This window comes from Necator americanus, chromosome IV (genome assembly GCF_031761385.1).
Source record: "Necator americanus strain Aroian chromosome IV, whole genome shotgun sequence".
Lineage (NCBI taxonomy): Eukaryota > Metazoa > Nematoda > Chromadorea > Rhabditida > Ancylostomatidae > Necator > Necator americanus.
In genome coordinates, this window is record NC_087374.1 from 1,495,152 (window position 1) to 1,516,093 (window position 20,942).

The window sequence follows — 20,942 nt, forward strand, 5'->3', positions numbered from 1 at the left end:
TTTTTCCTTCGAATCGAAATGACACATAAAATACGGAATCGCTCTGCTCGGTTGGTGACGCGTGCAGCAACGGCGATAAGAGCAGGGAATTTCTCTTGAATGTTTGGGGATTCCGGGAAAAAGTAGCTTAATGAGGTGAAGAATTTGATTTTAAATATTTTCGAGCTCTTTTTAAACTTAACTCTTTTTAAACTTTTTAAACTTACCAGCGAAATTTGCTTTTTTTCGCTCCTTTCCCTCCCGTTATTGAGGTGAATTGTCACAGGTTTAATCAGTTAATTTATCCGGAAAATAACCGAAATCCTTAACGTTTCCTAGTGGACGCAGCACTCAGAAAACGTCCACGCATACATAATTTCTGGAATTTGGACGTATTGCACACAATATTGTGTGCACTACGTCCAAATTTCACATTTTTCAAATTTTTTCTTTCATAAATTTTAATTATATTGCTTATTGCGAACACATACTGATAGAATTAAGTTTAATTGAGTTCAGTTTTGAACGAAATGAGGAAATTCTTTGGATTTATTTGGGTTTTTGGTGAGAAAAAACAAAATTCTCTATTCTTTCCTCCTTCCTGAAAGTATCCCAGGTATGGTTCCACCATATATTTCTCCACTGAAGGTGAATAATGCCTGCAATCGGTTTTTTGTTGTTGAGTTTGCTGTCGGAAAGAGGTCGGCACGTACATATTTTCCCTTCAACGAACTAGAATCCATTTACTGTGTGCTCTGAAAATCCGTGGGTTTCGATTCGACGACTGCATTCTAAAGGGGAGATGTGGGGGGTAGGGGGGAAATATGTGGGGACACATCTAGCACTGTAAATTTCGCAGAAATTTTCTGTTGGACGGTCATTGATCTTCCCTCGGACATGAGCATTCCCTTTCAAGGCAAAAAGATTTTTTTAGTTACTTAAGTCTTACTTTATGTGCTCGAAACATTTCAGGATGTCGCCATCTCCAATGTTCTTGGACAAGTTCCCGATACATTTATGAATATGCTATCAAAGGAAAAAGATACGCTCGGTGAGTACTCACACACATTTTGTTGTTGTTGTTGTTGTTTTCTTGTTTTTACTTCAAATAAGTGTAGTCCCAGCTCCAATTAAGTACTGAGAAATGTTATAAAGCGGAAGAAAAAAAGAAAGAGAAAAGGAAGTAAAAGATTTTGGTCGTTTGAAATCTCTTGTACAGGTTCATTTCATAGCGAAAGTAGGTAGTTATAATGACTACGTAAATATATTGCTTTTGATTTTTTACTTTTTTTTATTTCGGTTGAATTTTAGAATTTCAGGAAGCTATAACTAGAAGTGTACAAATTTTTTTCTACTAAGATGGCCAGAAAAGCAACGATACTTCTTCTAATGAAATTTCTCCAATGAACTTTACCTTATTTTTTATTCCAATTCCATGAAAAAGAAATACATTTTAGTGAAAATGTTCCCCGATCTTTTCGCCCATATGCGCTCACAATCCACATTAATACCGGCATCGACAACTGAAGTGATTACGAATCCGGATGGAAGTACCACCACAAGGGTTAGAAGCAGTAAAAGTTACAGGTTAGCTTGTATATACCAAAATTAACATTTAAATTTAACAACAACAAAACTTAACAACAACACAACAACAAATCTTACAAATTCTCATCTTACGTAAAGAAATCTAAAGAAATCTAAGTGTAAAAATTACTGGATAGCAGCCCAGGAATTGTTACTGACCCGGTTAAATCCACAGTATAACGTTATAGTAGTTCCTTACCATATACAAAACTACTACAAAACAAAAAAATGTGTTTTGTCAATGATCAAAATGAGAAATCTATATGAGTTTCACTGCTTTTCTATTTTTTTTTACGTTACTGTACGAGGTCTCTAAAAAAATGTAAATAATAGTAAAAGTAATAATAAAGTAAAAGTAGTAATAGCAAAAATGCTACCTAGAACTGGGTTCGTTCACTTTTTTCTTTAAAAAAATGCTTCCTAAGAAGCTGTTCCATAGATAATTATCCAGTTGAATTAAATTCCATTTGAATCAGGTGTGAAAATTCGAAATTCATTGTTTTCTAACGTAAAATATGTCGTCAGTGAAACACGGCGTTGCCAGCGGTACAAGTACCGCTGGCAACGCCGTGTTTCACTGACGACAGCACCGACTTTCGATCTATTCGGATCAAAAAATTATTCTCATTGCCGAATTTTTTTCTGAAGCAATTGAGTTGATAATTGGATGGAATTGAATTGAATTTATATGAAATAATGATGTATAATAATGTGAAAAATTAGTTCCCCTTCAAAAAAAATAGTTTGGTCGCTGCTGTTAAATTTCTGTCCCACATCTTGAGAAATCTTGAGATCCTGAGAAAAATTTACAGTATTTGCTCCCTTTAATTGAACCGGACAGTATTTTGCAGATTTTTCTAACAGTAAGCTGCATCTACCTAGATTTTTTGGAAAAATTTGAAAATCTGGAGACAAAACCTTTTTTTCCTGATTTTTCGGCCAAAATCAGAATAGAATATCTGTATTATTGTTATCTTCAAAAGGAACTCAAATTAGAACAACTAATCATCCCGGGAATCATTGGGAATTATGGAATAGACAACATTACTTAAAGTGGCTAGTATTGGTTTTTTCTTCTTGGTTTCCCATGGTTTCCCATTACTCAAAGGCATTCATAGAGATCAGCTTCAGAAAATCCACAAAGAAAAAGGAGATAAGGAGAAAGAAAAAGAAATTTTTCCGAGAAAATCCCATAGTTTTCCATAGTTTATGTGCTGGAAATGAAATTACCGCAATTTTGCGTCATTTATGCCCTATGAATGTGAAAAATAGGTAATTATTCGTTTACACCTTCTTATTTGGTAGTTGAAAAATAGGTATTTATTCGTTCCTAACTGGTACCCCTCGGTTTGCAAAGTAACTCCTATGTCGTGGTTGTCGACCATAAAACTTTTCGGATTTTCCTGAAATTGGTCTTGTTGTTAGTGACGAACAGAGCTTTCTCTTATATTATAACGCTCCATTCACTACCAATTTCACTAATTATTTGCTTGGATGGAAGTTCGAACAAAAACGAATTTTATTTTTTTAAATTTTTTTACGAACGAGAAATAATGCGCACCTTCGTGTTATTTTTTTCCTTTTTTTCCGAAAGAACTTCTCCTTTTGTGGTCAAGCTCAGTAGGTACCCTAGTCTTTCCCCGACATAGATATTTACGTTCTCCCTCAGCACGTTTCATGACTTTTTTGGGAAATTCTACAGGGAATCCGAGGGGATCGTTGTTTTAGAAACCCTAGGAATTGTGTTGTGTTTGTGGTCTGCTTCCGAAGAATTAGCGGACATCGCTGAATTTTTCGACCATCGTCTTGGGAAAATACTAACCTAAGCTTGACCTTTTTTACAGTATGCTGCATCTATCTAGATTTTTAGAAAAATTTGAAAATTCGGAAAAAAAGTCTTCTTTCCCAAATCCCAGTGTAATCTTGACCTTGCTTACAAATGCTCTGCTTTTTGTGGAAAACAAAACGATTTGTGTTGGAAAAATTGCTCTCTTTAAAAATAAAAAGTAAATTTTACTTTTGCTGCACAAATAGCTCTTTTTAGTCACTCAAAAATCCCAGAATCTGCTTCTCATTTTGCCAGAGGATATCTTCTGAGCGCGCAATCACACACTTTGCCGGCGAATGTCCTTGAAATTTTTCGGCTTATGGAAAATATGGGAATTTAGGCAAAAGCTATTCGTAGCGTTCATGTACAGTTAGTGAAATACACTCCATAAAATGTGAAATCCAACACAAAACCACATTTTTCTATTGGAAATTATTGGAAATTGGGAATCGGTGGCGGCTGGAGCCGCGGTCATCCCAAATCCACGGTACGGAACTTGGCACCGGGACGCGTTCATTCGAATGTGACACATGGCCACAACGTTGGACCGGTCCGGGTCAAAACAAAGTTGATTTATTCCCCTTCTGGACTGAAACCGATCCAGATCCCATTTTTCTACACTCTGAAACTATTCCATACGACTTTCACTATGCTGATCGCTGCTGGTTCCATGTTTTATTTTCTGGTCGAGTTCATCCCACTGACGTTATGGCGATTTCTTGGGTGATTTTTCTAGAGTTTCATTAAGCTTTCGGATCTACGTTCCAATTCTACTTCAAAGTACTTCATATGAAAATTTTCAGACGTTAGGATCTAATTATAAATCAAGAAAAAAAAAGAAAAAAGAGATCAATCAAGAAATTTTATGGATTCAATAACGTGTGACGAAAAACAGTTGGATGGGTACAAACAGTGAAAATACAGTAAACTTCAGTTGTATTCCTGTCAACAATGTGTTTGTATGAGCTGGCGGTGCAAAATACAAATCATCTCACTCTATCCAACATATTTTAGAGTTTTTTTTTGTGAAAATTTCTGTCCCACATATTAAAGCCTTCAGACACGAATAAATAAAGCTGAAATAAGCTAATTAATTAAATTATTTACATTCATTCACCTTCATGGATGTGAGGCCAATATCGAGCAGAAAAAAGAAGAACCTTTCTGAAAAAGTGAAGTTTTTTGCACGCTTATTATTAAAATTATTCGCTCCGTTAATCATATGATTTCAAAGACTGTTAGAAGAATTTTGATAGCATTGTAGAATAGGGAAGAAAAATTGAGTTCTTCTTCCATCACCAGAAAAAAGAAAACTAATCAGGAAAAAAGTCAAAAAATCGAAAAATTGCAAAGAATGCAACTTGCACTTTGCTATTATTTGCAGTTGAATCACACGAATTGCTGCTTTTAGCGTTCAAAAATTCTTGTCAGAAGTCAAAAAAAAAAACAAAAAAAAATTCTTCATCTTATGAGAACTTTACGGGGGTTCAGCAGAGTTATTTAAAAGTTACATTTCTTTTTGTTCCTTGATATTCCTGAACTCCTTTTCACGACCACATATGTACATCCCAGAGCTTTTAAACTGGTGATCGCGTAGAAATGATGATGTGCGACGTGTGGAGTCATTTTTCATTTCCATTGCCGTAATGCAGCAGAGTTTTGCATAATCCATTATCATTTTGACTCTTTTGTGTTTTCATTCTCGGCTAGTCGGCATCGATTTTATTCGACGCTCTTCCGCTGTGTTAATCAATAGTAATAATATTATTTGGTGCAATTTCCACAGTGTATTATTTTTCAATGTGACAATATTTCAATTCTCTCTCACCATTAGCTTCCAATACTTCAAAAATGAGCAAAAAAAACTATTTTGAAATAGAAACTAAATGATAAACTAGTAAGTGGGCAACTGTTAACCTTTAAGGTCTGCATTGAGTTAAAATTACTATTAAAATTACCAGGTTTTATAAAATTTTCCTTAAGACCCGGAGCTGTTATCATTTATGTTCATTTAGTACTAAGTGATATTGTCGTCAAACATTTTTTTCATCGAAAATACAATCACGAAGGATTTTTGTGCAGTTCCATTTATTTTTTCTATGTATGTACGAAAATTCTTCAATATCTAACGCAGTTTGGAAGTCTCTCCATTATGCCCTCAGGGGAGTGATTTGATGGAAGTCCATTAAAAGTACTTCAGATAAGTGTATATACACTTTTATGTAGATGGAGCCTACCCTACTACATAAATATTCTCTACTCTACTGCATTATTGATAAAATTGCAATTAAATAAAATTTAATTTATACTATATATCTAATTTATATTACAATTAAAAGAGTATACAAAAAGGAGAAGAAGACAAATAGAAGTAGGTTAAAAAACATTTGCGTTGAGTTAAAGTTAAAAGATAAAAGTAAGTTAGAATGCAATGAAATAAAATAAAAAATAAATATAATATAAATAAAAAATAATATATATAAAAAATATAATAAAATAGTTAAAAGTTAAAATTAGAATGAAATGAAATAAAATAAAATCAAGGATAATTAATCACGAGCAGTTCTAACTACAAACGGCCATTCAGGAAGTGGAGGAATGTCTTCATAATATTTATTTATTTATTTATTTATATAGCAATTTTTTTGTTCCCACTTAGCTGAGTTTTTCAGAGACATGAAATTTTTGTTAGAAGACTCGTTTGAAAAAAAAGAATGATCCCATACTTCTTTCCAGCTCACACTTCTCGAAACATGAAACGTACATAAATGGAGTGAAGCAGATGTCGAAAAGCTCCTTCAAAGCATTTGTTGAGTACAAGGTAAATTTTGGACTTTTTTCGGATTATATCTACACTTTTCCTCTTATCTTTCTCACATCAACGTCTGCTTTACGTTCTTGAGATTTATATCTTTTCTACAAACCTTATTTTTATCTAAAAGTGCCTTAATATGGATAATTTTACGAAACAAAAATCTATAAAATTAAAAATGAAAAAAAAATTAAATTAAAAATAAAGTTTATTAAATAAGGACAAATTTAGGGCCCAGAAGGAGGTTTTCGTGTTAAACTGGCCGATAACGCTGACGATCTTTCCGAAGAGGAAACGGAGGATGATGACCACACTAGTCGGTAAGTCCCCAAGGACCGTGAGGATGGATGAGGCAAAAACTCTCTGCTTAGGTGTTATTCGGAGATCACAGACAGTGAAAGTGACATACAACCGTACGGAGCGGCACAAACGAAACAACAAGCCGAGACGAAGAAGCGATATGATAAGGTGTGTGCGTTTTTTTCCTGGATCTCGGGAATTTTCCCCACGCATCTCGAAAATCTCCCCGATCTAGGCTTGGTTTGCTGCCAAAGAACTTGTGGATAGTGAACAGAGATATGTGGATAAGTTACGACTATTGGATGAGGTATGGTGGTGCTAAATCGGTTTCCTTAGGTTCGTAACGTTCTTAAGGTCCTGCGTTTGCAGTTATTCCGACAAAAAGTGGTGAAAGAGGCTGCTATTGACAAGGACAAACAACAGAAACTTTTCGCCAATGTTGCCAGCTTACACCAATTCCATAACACTCACTTCCTTCCACAGTTGATGGAAGCAAGTCGAGATTGGCATACAACAAAGAGGTACGCTTATTTAAGTAGTATTGATACGGATAAATTTATAAGGTAAAAATTTATAAAGTAACAAAAAATTAAATTAATAATAGAATTAAGTAGAAAAGAGCGTCCGCATGAAATCCTATAGGATCAAAAATCCCTCGTCCGTTATCAATTCTTCCATTCTTTTCCCCGCTCTCATTACGATTTTTTTAGTATTTTATGCAAAAAAAATCAAAAGAGACATGAAGAGTCACGTGAAGAAGCTTATTCTGCGCTTGGCAGCAGTTTTCTTTCACTTTATTGTGATCCTCATCCAATAGTTACCTTTCAGGATAGCAAATGTGGTTCGAAAACAGGCTCCCTTCCTAAAAATGTACTCCGAATACACAAACAACTACGACAGAGCCACAAAAGTCTTTGAAGAAATGAAGAAGAAGAAAAGATTTGCGGATATTGTTCGCGAAATTGAGGTAGGATAGGATTTATCCTGGTAACATCTGAAGGAAACCTGAAGAAATTCTTATCTAGAAACTTCCGGAATGCGAAGGTCTCCCACTCAGTCACCACCTGATTTGTCCTGTCCAGAGAGTCATGCGCTACCAGTTACTTCTTCAGGTGTTTTCATTTTTTTCAGTTTTTTCTTTCCCTCTCACTTCGGACAAAAATTTTTATTCAACCACTAATTGCTGTTCACAAACTTTAAGTCTGAAGTCTGTTGTGTCTAATAAACTCGAAATTTTTTTCTACTGTAGTAATTACCAGTATACCATTCCTGAGCAAAGTTATTTTACTCTAAAAGTGCTTTTTCCCCTGGAAAACTGTATTGAAAATTTTTCTATTTAACAATTTTTATTTAGATTGTATTTTAAATTCTATTTACGATTTACTTTTATTTTATTTATTTATTTTAAATTTTTGCTCGAATTTATTTTTTAAATTCTCATTAAAAAATTCCTTAAGAAAAGTTCCCTAAGAGAAACGATCAAGAATCAGGCAAAGATACTATTTCTCGCCTCGATTTCTTGTATCGGGTTCATTTCATTTTCCGAAATTTTGTACGGTGAGTTCAGTAATGAATCGAATTTCCGACCATGATTAATATTTTCATCCATTCATCACCTGTTCAGGGGTGTTTTGCTAGAAATAAACATTTTTAGCATTGTCTATTAGCTATTTTAAATTTTATTTACGATTTATTTTTATCGATTTTATCTATTTATTTAAATTTTTCTTCCTTTGATTTCTTGAAGTGGTTAGATTATGATTTGAGATTTGTTGAAGAGTTCCTACCATGTTTATTGAAATGAAGATATAATGGTAACAATAGTAGAAGAAGAATACTGGTAATAATACTAATAATAAAACTAATAATAATAATGGTAATAATAATAATAGTAATAATAATAGTGGTATTCATTTGTTTATTCATTTATTTGTTTATTTGTTTATTCACATACGCCAATGGTGCACCAGAAAAGAAAGATTAAAAAAATGGAACAAACTTTGTCTGAGTCAGAGAATCTTACGAACAAAAAGAAATTACAAACTTTACTAAAACCGGAACTCAATTTTTATAAAAATTATTATTAATTTAAATTAATTTTGGAATTATACACATTGTAATAATAACAGTAACATTATTGCAATCAATTCAAAAGAATAATTACTTTTTAAAATAATTTTCAGCATTCTCATGATGGTAGAGATTAATTTCCACTATTTTCAGGAGTACAAGAAACATTTAGTGGAAACCGACGCAGACTACGAAGACACCGCCGCCGCTCTTCAACTGGTACTCCAAGCTGCTTCTCACGCCAATGAAATGATGAAAAAACTGGTAATTTTTGTTAAATTTTCATATAAAGTGGGGAATAATCCAGTAAAATAACATTGGCTATATTTTTTTATTCCAATAAAAAGATAAAAAAAATGAAACCAATATATTTATTGCTTTTGCGCTCACTTCCATTGACTTCGTAGGGAAAATTCGCGGATTTTGGCGTCGGTTTGGGTTCCTACGGGATTATTTTGAATAAGGGCCAAATGGAATTTTCTGGACTTTTTTTCTCGAAATTTTAGACATTACAGTCTTTTTTCACGTGTAGAACGAATAGTTGTGATAGTTCTGTCACAAATGTGGTCGACTCCAGAGAAAACACTTATAAGGAACGCTAGGAAAGTCCTAGGAATTCGAAACTTTCCTCTTTTCCTAGATTACCATTTATTTTTTATATTTATACAGTATAAGTATGCTATATTCTATTCTATTTATTATTTAATCTATATTTTTTCTATTCTACCCTACATTCAATATTTGTATATTCTATATTTTCTTTGAGAAATTTTCGCCAGGTGGAGTATTTTAGGATGGCTTCGGTAAAGTAATTGAGGTCCAAGAACAGCTTGGAAACTCCATTTCACTTGTGTCTCCCGGAAGAGAATTGCTGAAGACGGGAACTTTACAGGTTAAAAAAATTTCTTTCATCCTGTCATTCAGATCACAAATATTGCTAATTTACTATATCTTTTTTATCCCTCCGCATTCCAGAAAATTTCCTCCACAACTGAAAAGACAGAGGAAAGAGTGATTTTCTTGTTCAACGATCTTATTCTTCTTGCATGTGAAAGGAAAATGATTGGGCTGTATAAATATCGGCTGCGAGCCGTGTTCCATGCGTGTCATACACAGGTGATCGCATCGTGAAGCCGTGGATTTTTTCCAGGCTTTCCTTTTTTCCTCCGGAATTTCTGAAATTTTCCCGTTAAGATATGCGAGGGAGACAATCTGGAACGTGAACATTCATTTTATGTGCGGGGATCGGATGGGAATGGTCCGTCAAGATGTGTGGAGCTGTATACAGGTAATTCGCTAGTATCTATGAAATTTTCAGAAAAAGAAATCAAATCAATTAAGTTTTTTTTGCGTTTTTTTTCAAATACGCGGTATTTAAAAAGGGTATTTTTTTGTCTTTTTTCAATTTTTGTGTTGTTGTTCCTATATTTTTATCTATCAATAAAATTAAATTTAAAAAATATAGAAATGAATAAATAAAATAATAAATAAAATAAATAAAAATATAGATAAATATAGAATTAAAAGTTTTTCTATCAATAAAATTCTAAATTTAAATCCTCTATTCCATTCCAGACACTCAAAAGGACAAAAACGATTGGGTGGAGAGCATGTGTGCCGTAATAGATGACTGTAGAGCAAATTCGGCCACATTCGGTGCAAGCGTTGTGAGCATAAATTTCCGGAAATTTCCCACCACGATTTCATCCAACAATAGAATCCTACGTTTGTTTTTTTTCCAGAAATCTGCTTGCGAGACCAACAACAACCATAGCGAAAGCCGAAATTGTGCCGACTGCGACACGGAATTTAGGTATATTTTTTACATCTGAGTGAGAGAATTTTTTTCTTATACATTTCATTTCATTTCATTTCATTTCTCTTCCACTCTCGTTTACTCTTTTTTTTTTTGGAAATTGGACAGTGAGGTAACGTATAAAAAGCTTTATAAGAGTGTGAAGGAAAAGAAAACAAAAAAAGGAAAAGGAACGTTGAATTCACGTTCTTGTTGGCTCTATGGAATAGCCCAATCAACCAAAATTTCTACTCATTTTTTGTTCCAGAAAAGTAGAAAATTTCGTCTTCTTTTCGTTTCCCAAATCTTTTCGGAGAAAAATTTCGTTTCCCAAATCTCGTTGACTCAATTTTTTATTTCAGCCTCTTCTATCGAGGAGTGAAATGTGCAAAATGCAAACGGAAGTTGTGTAAGAAATGTTTCGGTCGCTATCGAACTGAAAGCAAAAACAACAGGATTTGCGAGGCTTGTGTGAAGAATATGGTAAGCTACCCGCCCTGCTTTGTTGCTTTATAGGACTCTACAGGTGGTTGCGTTGCGTTGCGTTGCGTTGTCGTGGGGTAGTGCGACGCATTGGGTGCAACTTAATCCATTTTATGCCAATGTGTCGCGACGTGCCCGGGCACTTCCAGAAAACATAAATGCACTTTCAAATGCTGAGATTTCAAGGAGAGAAGACTTCGAGAATGTCCGGCATTGCTTTGGATCGGAAATGCGCTCGCCTGATCCAATACAAATCCACATTTTCCACAAATCCTTACATTCCTGTCCATGAAGTTCCTATTTCAAGCAGTCACTCTGCCCATGTTTACTTATGTTTATTGTTTACTTGTGTTTACAAGAGCAGTCAATGTGTTTCCTGCCACATGTTTAGGTCCACAAAAACCAGAGAATTTTTAATGTCAAAATTAATACACTTATTCCAGGCACTTCTAAGAAGGTAGAAAAGCGATTCATTGAAGTGGTCTTTGACTCAGCCCTCGAAACTCAGGAAAATCTTTTATATATAAATCTGATAAGCCTTGTATATGGTATCCTTGGTGTTAATACGGACATTAAACATACAAAAAGAGCAGGAAACGTGCAGTCGTACCGGAAAATCGGAAAGTATGGGTTTACTGCTATTAGGTCTTGCATGTACCCATCGAAGAAAAATCGCTGGAACACAAAATATGTATTATTTACATAAATTATTTATTATTAAATGATTAGAAACAAATTTTATGTGCTTAGGTTCGCTTAGATCTTCTTTACAATATAAAATTCCTCTTTCTCTCGTCATTTAATTTATAAGAATCGATGCAGAGTTGTTTTTTTTTTGTTAAGCTAAAAAATAGAAGAGAAAAAAAACTAAAACTAGAACTAGAGATAAAAACTAAAAGCTAACTAAATCTAGCTACTTAAAGAATATTCTGAATTGAAAAAACTTTAACCGTGGCTTGGTAATTTGTTTCGATTTGAACTCCAGCGGTGCCATCTGAAAATCCTTAGCAGAGTCGTCCTCATCGTCGAATATTCCAGGGTTTCGAGAACATTCGTCGCTCAGCGTCCGCTCAATCGAACGTCAGACAAAATGTCTTAGCGGTGCCAGCGCAAGGAAAAGGAATCCTGCACGCAAGTAGAGTGAAGGTTTGTGGAAATTTCAAACACTATAACTGTTTAAAAGTGTAAAATTCTTATCTGTTGTATTTATTTATTATTTTATATTTATTTATTACTTTATTATTTTGTATTTATTTATTATTTATTTTTATATTTGTTATTTCATTTATTATTTATTGTATTATTTTATTTATTTTATTGTATTATTATATTAATTAATTTATTTATTTTATTTTGTTATTTTATTTATTATTTGTTGTAGTTCCGTGGTTCACTTGGAAAGACATTCGAGCGGTATTTTGTGGTTCGCAACGATTTCTGTCTTTATTCCTACAATACGTGTGATGTGAGTGATGTTGACGGAAGGAACCAGCAGGAAAGAAAACATTCACTCTCATCCATTTTTTTTTCAGGATGACTGCGCCCTCGCAATGTTACCGTTACCTGGCTGTGAAGTGAAGTTGTGCGGTGAACGATTCACCTTCTCACTTCGTGTTGGATCTCGTCGAATGTATACGGTAACCGTAGAAGATGAACAAAGTCAAATACGATGGATGGCCGTGTTGGATTTGGCCGCAAATGCACAACTTCAACAAAACCCGGACAACTGATACTTCTATGTGTTCTATGTATCGGAATATCGGAATATTTTCCCTTTTTGTGATTTGAACACTGACAGTTATGATGAGATTTGGTGCATTCATCTTTTCCTGGTCGGTTCGTTACGCCATTTTGCACCATATCTCCTCGATCACTCCTCTACGACTACCTTATCAGCCATGAAACACTCAGATACAACGGTTATTGCTAGTTGAGAAGCTCGAGCTCAACGCATAGTTTTAAGAAGAAAAAAAATCCTGTATAGTCCTAAAATTCAAGTGCAATCACCAGCCATTCTCGCTACGCTTCTAGTCATCAGTCGGTCGTTTAATTTCCATATCTATTTCATTTGTTTGAGAAAAAAACCGCTATAAATCCACACAGAACCCCAGAATCTCTTTCATCTCACTTATAGGCTTCTATTCGGTCTTTTCTTTTTTTTTCCTCTTCTTCACCGAATAACACCCAACTTTCATCCCATTCGTGCCGCTCGAGTTGTACAAAATTATTATGGAATGTAAATAAAATTACATGCATGGATTTTTTTTGCACCTACTCAGAAGAGCATTTATTTCGACATTTTTTTCTAATTCTAATCCTGGGAACGGGAAAAGTGAAAAATTGACTTGGGAACAGACGTAATTGTTTTGGTCGCAGGTTTTTAAGTTAGCGTCCAAACTTACGGGCTTTCTCCAGAAAGAGAAGCACGGCAATGAGTGGACGGTACTGAGTGAAAAAAAAACGAATAATTCTAGAGGTGTATAAAATTAGAAGAAGGTGACGGAATTCCGTGTAAGTTCAGATGTGAATAAAAGAGGACTTCAAGTAAGTAAAGTGGGCTAATCAGGACCCGTACGAAATAAGAATACCATAAAAATCTTAGCACAACATCAAAAAAGAAAAAAGAAAAAAAAGGAAGGAAAAAGAAAGAAAAAAGAAGGCGAAAAATTATGGACGAGTGGTTGATGGAAACGACGAACCTGGAATTATCTGAATTTAGTTGCATATGCAGACATATAGGGCGGATGTGGTGTAGCGGTTAGAGGTTCCGCTTCCTGCACGATCGATCGGAGTTTCGAATCCGTCCTAGTGCTCACCAAACCTTTCATCCCTCCGGAGTCGATAAATTGGTACCAGACTTGTCTGGGAGGATAAAAACACTGACTTGACACATCGGCTAGCCCCCGCAAGTCATTGTATAGGCCAGATACACGTTCGTGAACCTCAAACGATTCTGAATTGAAGTGAACGTGGTGGCACGGGTCCCAAACGGATTGATTAACGCCAGAAACTTTATCCTTTATCCTTTATGCAGACATGTACGCGCCAACTACGGTAATAAGGGTCCCAGATGGATCGGAGCGTAAACACTTGAGGGCAGTAGTAAATACGGCTTTACAATGGACTAAAATTATATGCACGTGAAAATGTTAGCGCATATGGGCTGCGAGGCGCAGTTGGTAAGAGGTTTCGCTGTGACTGCATGATCGGAGGTTCGAATCCGCCCTAGATCTAAAAAAAAAAAGAAAAAGAGGTTCCTACCTCCTCTCGATGAGAAAGATTTGAGATTCACAACTACACAGCTTTTTTTAGCATAATTGACAATTGCGCGACATAATTGCGAGAAATTGACAATAGTTTGTGTCGAGTTTACTTTTGAAGTTGTATAAATGTGGAATAATAGGTACATGACGAAAATTTTGATAGGTTTCTTTTCCGGTTTCTTCTAGTTCTTCGTGATCTTCTTCATGCATCTGATAAGATAAATTTGGAAAAATCTACGGAAAAGGTAAGGTCAACCTTTGAAAATCCATCTCATTTTGAAAAATTGAAAAATTTAGATGTGAAAAAATTTAAATATGAATCTCTCGCTCAATTGGTGCAAAACGAATTTCTTAGTATCACTAGAAATAAAACAAATCAATAAAATAAACAAATGTTTAGAAATAAATAAAACTAGAAATATAATTTTAAAAAATAGATAATATAACAACTACGCTTTCACAAAAGGTCTTTCCTAAGACAAAGGAAAGCAACAAAACGCATGAAATTCCACAGTATTCACTAGAAAGCGACGATGACGGTTGGATAGTGTCAGGAAACCCTTTAGAGGACTACATATACGCTTTTTTCATCCGAATTCAATGTTGCACATTCACGAAAGATAGCCAAACTTCTTCGGTAATAAAAATACTGAAAGGTCCTGATAGGTTATCAGGGAACAACGCCCTGATCAGGCGCTGCTTGCGAAAATCACACTTTAACACCAATTTTGTTGTGAAATGCTGCTTACTCCGTTTATTCGCTCCTGGTTTTTTTTTTTTGGAGTTTTTTCAGCGCAAAACAAAAATTTTTATTATTTTATTATTATTATTTTGTTAAGATTTTATTTTAAAATTTTTTAGCTATGAGAGAGCTTGTCCTTCTCCTTGGCCTATTCGCCTTCAGCCTTGCAGCTCCTTCATCCATCGACGCAACCTACTCGGATGATGTGGCTCGCAACAAAATGCTGCCGCTATCGTCGGCAGCGTACTCGAATTCACCACAAAACTGTCTCACGAATAAATTTACCAATGCTGTGGTAAGTGGTAGCGCATAATTAAAGGATAAAACTAAAAAAAAACTATATAAAAAATAAATAATAAAAGTAATAATAAAAAACATAATAATAATTAAAATAATAATAAAAATAATAATAATAGTAAATATCTATAAAAACCATGGTGGATGTAAATAGTATAGTTTTACAGCTAAAAAGACAATTGAATATAAAATGTGATCTGTTCAAAACTGATGTTTGCTCGGGATTCTCAGCTGTTCTGAATGGTGACAACGCAATTGTACTCGGATTCAGGTGCGTATGCGTAAATTTCCCTTGGCAGTAAATTTTTTTAAATGAAATTTTCCCAACCAGCGGATACATAAAAATTACATTAATTTACAGAGGAACCGACGGATTCCTTCAACTTGTTCAGGAAGCAGATAAAAGTGTTCTCAAGAGTCAGGTGTGTTTATGGAGTTAATAAATATAGGAATTTCCAGATATAACCATTATTTCCATCGCTCAATGCATAATCCACGGTGCATAACTTCCGTACCTACAACTTTCTTTTTATAAATTTGTTTTTTGTCGTTGTTGTTCTTTTAACTCGTTTGTTTGTTGTTGTTGATGTTGTTTTAAATTGATTTAATCGGAAGGACTCGCCGGAAATGTTGAACATGTTATTATTTATACAAAAAACATAGCACAATGACGTCATAAAGAAGTCAGAGAGCGTAATTTTCCAACCGAACAATAGCTTTGCAATTTTTTTCCTTTTTTTATTTTATCTACATATTTAGCCTATACTAGTTCAGATTCTATCGATTAGTATCGATTATAATCTTGTCTCCTTACTTTGTTAATAGCTACGGCTATTAGAATGCATCTGTACATTTCAATGAGAGAAATCACATGAATTTCTGTTTTCTATTTTCTTTTTCTTTTTTATTCATTTAATATATTCCGAAGCCTAGACTTCACCATTCAAAGCCTAACAAAATCCATTTTTCCGGCTTTCCGGAAATTTCTAGATTGTTTCCGTAATGCGTATGACTCGTTGGTAGGTTCGGACAAAAAAAAACCATCTTAAAAATTACTTGTTTCCCTGGAATTTTCGAGAGATGATGATTCCTTGAAATCATATTTCGATCCGTGTTCTCAGGTATCCTGGATTGCTGGCGGAAAAGTGTCAAAATACTTTAATGACGCCTTTATGTCTATTTGGAATGGAGGAATGAAGGATGATTTCAACACTTTGCGAGCAAAATATCCTACGTATCAAGTTTGGGTGAGTTAAACTAAGGTTGTAAGATAGAATTACATTAAATTCGTTAAATTATTGCGTTGTTGGTTGGAATAGAAGATAAAAATTGGAAGATAGAGCAAGAGAAAACATATTGGCTAATTTTTTCACGTTTTTCGATTGATTGATTCGATGACTGATTTAATTTGATTTTTTAAGTTTAATTTTTTTTGTTACAGATATTTATTTCTGTTTTTTTTACTACAAATAATTTTTTGTTTTTATTATTATTATTGTATTTTATTATTATTTATCCTTTTCATTATTAAATTCGATGGAAAATGCGATGAATAGATTTTCTCTCTGCTTGAAACATTTCCAATTCCAAGAAAAAAAAAATAAAAAATGTTCCTGGCTAAAGAACTCATTACTGTAATCTCCAGGTTACCGGCCATTCTCTCGGAGGTGCCATGGCATCACTGGCTGCGTCATACATCGTAGCAGCCAAACTGGTCCCAGCAGCTAACGTGGAACTGGTCACATTCGGTCAGCCAAGGACCGGAAACAAGGAATTCTCCGCCGCTCACGACAGTCAGGTCGGTCTCTACGGCTATTATCCAAGATTTGGAGTAAACCCGGAGTTCAACCGGTGGATCCGTTTAAATCCGGCAACTTTCTCCTATTGCTGAAATCAACAGCCTATTGTTTTTTGTTTTTCTTCCTCTGCCACCGTCCACACCTATCATTTTAAGAAAAAATCCAATAATAACAGTTTCAAATGTTCTCGTACCTTGGAACCTCGCCATACTTCTGTTTTTTTTTTCTATTAGTGTGTCTTTACTAATTAAATTAAATTTATTTTTTGAAGGTTCCATTTAAAACTTCGTTGGCACACAATGTAATAGTATACAATATAATTCACTTTTAGTTTTTTAAAGTTTTTTTTTTTAAGTTTTTTCAAAGTTCCTTCTAGTTTCTTTCGCTTCAGTCTGTCATGTTTTAGCTGTGAAAATTTATGAGTTGACTGGATCATTGTCGTCTATACCTCCCTAAAATTTGCTGTAATGTAGCCGTAAACAAAAAAATGGACCTGCAAATTTATTCGGGTACAATTTTTGTTAGGTTAACATTGCTACTGCATCAAAGTGAAGACTAATCTGCATCTCTAAGCACTTATGTAGCTCTGAGCAGAATAAAAATAACTTAAAAGTAAGTAAATAGGTTAACAAATTTCGAAAAATACGAAAGTATGAAATTTACCTCCTGCTTCTGCCGCAGCTCACTTTCGTAAAGTTGAATCAACATGTTCAATTCTAGCTCTCAGATTTTTTGAAAGAACGGGGAAATTTTTGAGAGGTTTTGGAATTTTGACGCGCATTAACCTACCAATTTGTTGAATGTCAAAGCAATTTCTATGAATATTTCGGATATATTTTATTTTGTAAACTTCAGAAGCACACGTTTGCTTCACAGCACTAACATCTCATATTTTTGTTTAGTAATACTTTTAATACACGCTTTTAGTATCAACCAACATCTCATTTTTTTTAGTAATGATATCGAATGAATTTTAATTCTACGTTAGTCTCGGCAAATTTCTCCTTTAACGCCTAGCTTTTCCATATAACTTCCTTCCAAAAAAAATTATTATGGTGTTAATAAGTAAAGACCAAAAAATTTTACTGGTCATCGAAGTTATTGGAGGATTTTAATGAAATTACAGATGCCATATTCCTTCCGCGTGACTCATTGGAGAGATGTTGTTCCACATATTCCGTTGGAAGACATGGAAGGATACTATCATCATAAATTTGAGGTTTCTTTCTTTCTTCAGGAAATTATTTGGCTTTCTGATCTTTAAACTTGCAACGTAGCAGCGGAGAATCAGTGATTATTCGACACACTGACGAGCACGCGTCCGCTTAGAACAATCGTAAAAGAATTATCAGTTCTTTTTTCCTCCCATAGTTATATCGTGACGATATCACGCTACTAGAAACTGCACGAGAACAGGCCACCATGCAACGAAGTCACTTGATTCTCCGGGTGAAAAAATAGCTGCAAGGACACTTCTAGGGAAAAAATGGGATTGACATCTAAGGATATGGAATAGTGGAAGAGGAAAAGAAGTTTGTGGTCTGAGTTTCGTCTTTCTGGATACATTGTGAGAAAGCGATCTGAGCGCTTCTTTAGATTAGTGATTAGATTAATATTAGCTCAGAAAATTTTCTTGGAATTGGTTCGCAGTTTTAAAAACAATATTTCATTACTACTAACGGGTGGAGCAAATAAAAGTGAGCCGGAAAAAAAGGGTCTCAGCTTACAAAGAAATACATCAAAGGAAAGGAGATAGTTCGTTAATCTGCTTATAGGAAATGTTCAAAATGACCCCCATCTCATCTCCTGGCACAAGTTCAGGAAGTTACGGAAAGCAGACCCTGGCTGAACTGCTGGAATGGCTGCCATGTCATCAGAAATGTTCAGCTGTAGTTTTTGAAGACTATGAAGGTTGTTGCGAGCTCTGCCCGCACTCTGGCACGAATCCTGTCAGAAGAGTAAAGATTGTGTGAATGTGATCCACGGTTCGGTGGGATGTGGGGGCAGTTGTATCATCCTGTTGGAAGTAACTGAAGTAGGTCTTTCTTTCCTCAGATAATCCTGCCACAAATGTTAGCGAACTATCTCCTTCCCTCTAAGGTGCTTCTTCGTAACCTGCCCCTCTTTTCCTCGGATCACTTTTATTTGATAAAAAATATGTTTACATATTCAAGGCATTCTACCACAACAACATGAAGAATGGCGCTACCTTCAAGGTTTGCTCAGGTAAGCTGTGATTTTCCTGGAAGAATGCTCGAATTTTCCGCAATGGTACCAATTTTCAGCTGATGAGGATAACGGATGCAGTGACGGTCTCGACATTACTACCTCAATTTCGGATCATACACACTATTTTGATGTTGATGTTAGTGATTACGGTGCGAAAGGATGCAAATAGATCGAGAGTAGTCTAATAAATTTCTTCAAAGGAGTTTTTCCAAGTGATTACAGTAGAATCGGGCAAACACTTTGAGATAAAACTATCAATTTTGAATGGATACATATTTCCAAGGCGTGAAGATTCCACGAATTGTATAGAAATAGGCAGAGTTCATCTAACAGAGTTCTTTTATTTTCTTTTATTTTTGTTTTTGTTTTTTTTTTAATTTTTTCATTTGTTTTTTGTCTTATATTTTAGACATATTTTTTCTTTTATTTTAGGTGCTCTTCTATAAATTGTATCGGTATTTCATTGCATATGCCTTCTTATAAATGTTATCCTCCTGTTCGAAAAAAAAATTGATCTATGAAAAAAATTAGAAAAAATTAATGCATCTTCGTGTTGTTCAATTTTCAAGAAGGGGAATTTCAGGAATTACCTACATAATCCGGCAACTTATCTGAATCATTCGACATTTTTCTAGGAAGGATTGAGCGAGCGAATTCTTTCTTCTTGACATAATAAGCAGCGTCCGTAGTAAATCTCTTCGGAACCTCATTTCACTGAACTTATCTCACTGCGCAGATCGTTGCGCTTTGGAAGTGCTCCAGTGATTAGTAACTTAGAGCTCGACGTAGCAAGAACAGGAAGAATTTCAATTTTGTCCTAAAAAAAGTCTTCACATGAAGTAAAAGCGATTTTGGTGCTGATGTATATTGCACTGTTGACTGATGAGTTGGAGAAGTGTCCACATTAAAAATATTTCTAAAATATTTAGTAATAATTTAAAATAAGAATAAAAATTTTAAAAAAATTAAACAAACTTAAAATGTCTGAACAATATTATACATTTGTATCAAATAACTACTTTAAAAAATATAGAAGCACACATACAGCCTGGAATAATGCATACAATCATTGCTTTGCCGTGTTTTGCGTTATACGATATATCCGAAAACTCTGATTTGAACAAGAATTTCAAAAAAATCTTCTGGATTAGGAGTTATGCAGAAGCAAAGGAACAACGCTCTGTAACTTCCAAAATCCGTCATTATAACCTTTTCAAACATCTCTCGATGATCATTTTTCTTTTTTTTTTCTCTCACCGTAACCTACACATTGTATTCAAACTGTTCATTGGTGCATTATCAAGTGCTGCAGGATGTGCCTACAAAGCCAATGTGGGTGGCGTGATAGAAGGGGAATTTCGGGAATTATCCAGATAATCCGGCAACTTCAATAAGAAGGTCAAAAACTGATCTGCGGTCTTCCAAAAAAATAACTAAATCACACCAATCTGTTGTTCTGCGAAAATTTCCATAAACTGATGTTAGTTCCATAGCGTGAATGAAATTTAAAGGCATCACCCCACGAATCTGAGGTGGTACGGATTTCAGGTGGAGTATTCGTATGCGGGACAGTAGATTGTGGAGAGGAGGGTGATTTCGCCGATTTCTCCCTAATTCCCGTAAAAAACGGCCCGGACGATACGGTTTCGAGCGATCCTGCACAACGAGTTCGATTGGAGCGCACCATATTCCGCGCCGTTTTTTACGACAATTAGGAAGATATGGACGGAATCACTCCCCTCTCCGTAATCTACTATC

The 20,942-nt window shown here is 34.8% G+C and overlaps 2 protein-coding genes across 3 annotated transcripts in view; both read left to right on the plus strand.

Annotated features, from left to right (window-relative positions):
• Positions 1-12,584, plus strand: part of RB195_000128 (uncharacterized protein) — a gene marked incomplete at both ends in the record, with an annotated part of 29,583 nt that extends 16,999 nt beyond the window's left edge. The window contains 19 exons of the mRNA XM_064196295.1: positions 952-1,030; positions 1,437-1,566; positions 6,131-6,215; positions 6,438-6,526; positions 6,578-6,674; positions 6,742-6,813; positions 6,876-7,027; positions 7,335-7,473; positions 7,532-7,618; positions 8,730-8,840; positions 9,370-9,468; positions 9,552-9,692; positions 9,771-9,864; positions 10,152-10,243; positions 10,319-10,389; positions 10,734-10,854; positions 11,893-12,000; positions 12,236-12,319; positions 12,387-12,584. Coding sequence (XP_064052176.1) covers positions 952-1,030; positions 1,437-1,566; positions 6,131-6,215; positions 6,438-6,526; positions 6,578-6,674; positions 6,742-6,813; positions 6,876-7,027; positions 7,335-7,473; positions 7,532-7,618; positions 8,730-8,840; positions 9,370-9,468; positions 9,552-9,692; positions 9,771-9,864; positions 10,152-10,243; positions 10,319-10,389; positions 10,734-10,854; positions 11,893-12,000; positions 12,236-12,319; positions 12,387-12,584 — 2,049 coding nt within the window. The remainder of the gene's footprint in view (positions 1-951; positions 1,031-1,436; positions 1,567-6,130; positions 6,216-6,437; positions 6,527-6,577; positions 6,675-6,741; positions 6,814-6,875; positions 7,028-7,334; positions 7,474-7,531; positions 7,619-8,729; positions 8,841-9,369; positions 9,469-9,551; positions 9,693-9,770; positions 9,865-10,151; positions 10,244-10,318; positions 10,390-10,733; positions 10,855-11,892; positions 12,001-12,235; positions 12,320-12,386) is intronic.
• A 2,396-nt stretch (positions 12,585-14,980) lies between these two features.
• Positions 14,981-19,353, plus strand: RB195_000129 (uncharacterized protein; the record flags this gene model as incomplete). 2 transcript variants are annotated; one of them, XM_064196297.1, is made up of 8 exons in its annotated part: positions 14,981-15,154; positions 15,324-15,427; positions 15,518-15,578; positions 16,278-16,403; positions 16,802-16,954; positions 18,082-18,174; positions 19,130-19,181; positions 19,241-19,353. In XM_064196297.1, the coding sequence occupies 8 exons, from the start codon at positions 14,981-14,983 to the stop codon at positions 19,351-19,353; spliced, it is 876 nt and encodes a 291-aa protein (XP_064052177.1). The 2 variants fall into 2 exon arrangements, with proteins under 2 accessions (XP_064052177.1, XP_064052178.1); XM_064196296.1 differs by lacking the exons at positions 18,082-18,174; positions 19,130-19,181; positions 19,241-19,353 and adding an exon at positions 18,731-18,928.
• Between the last annotated feature and the right edge of the window lie 1,589 nt (positions 19,354-20,942).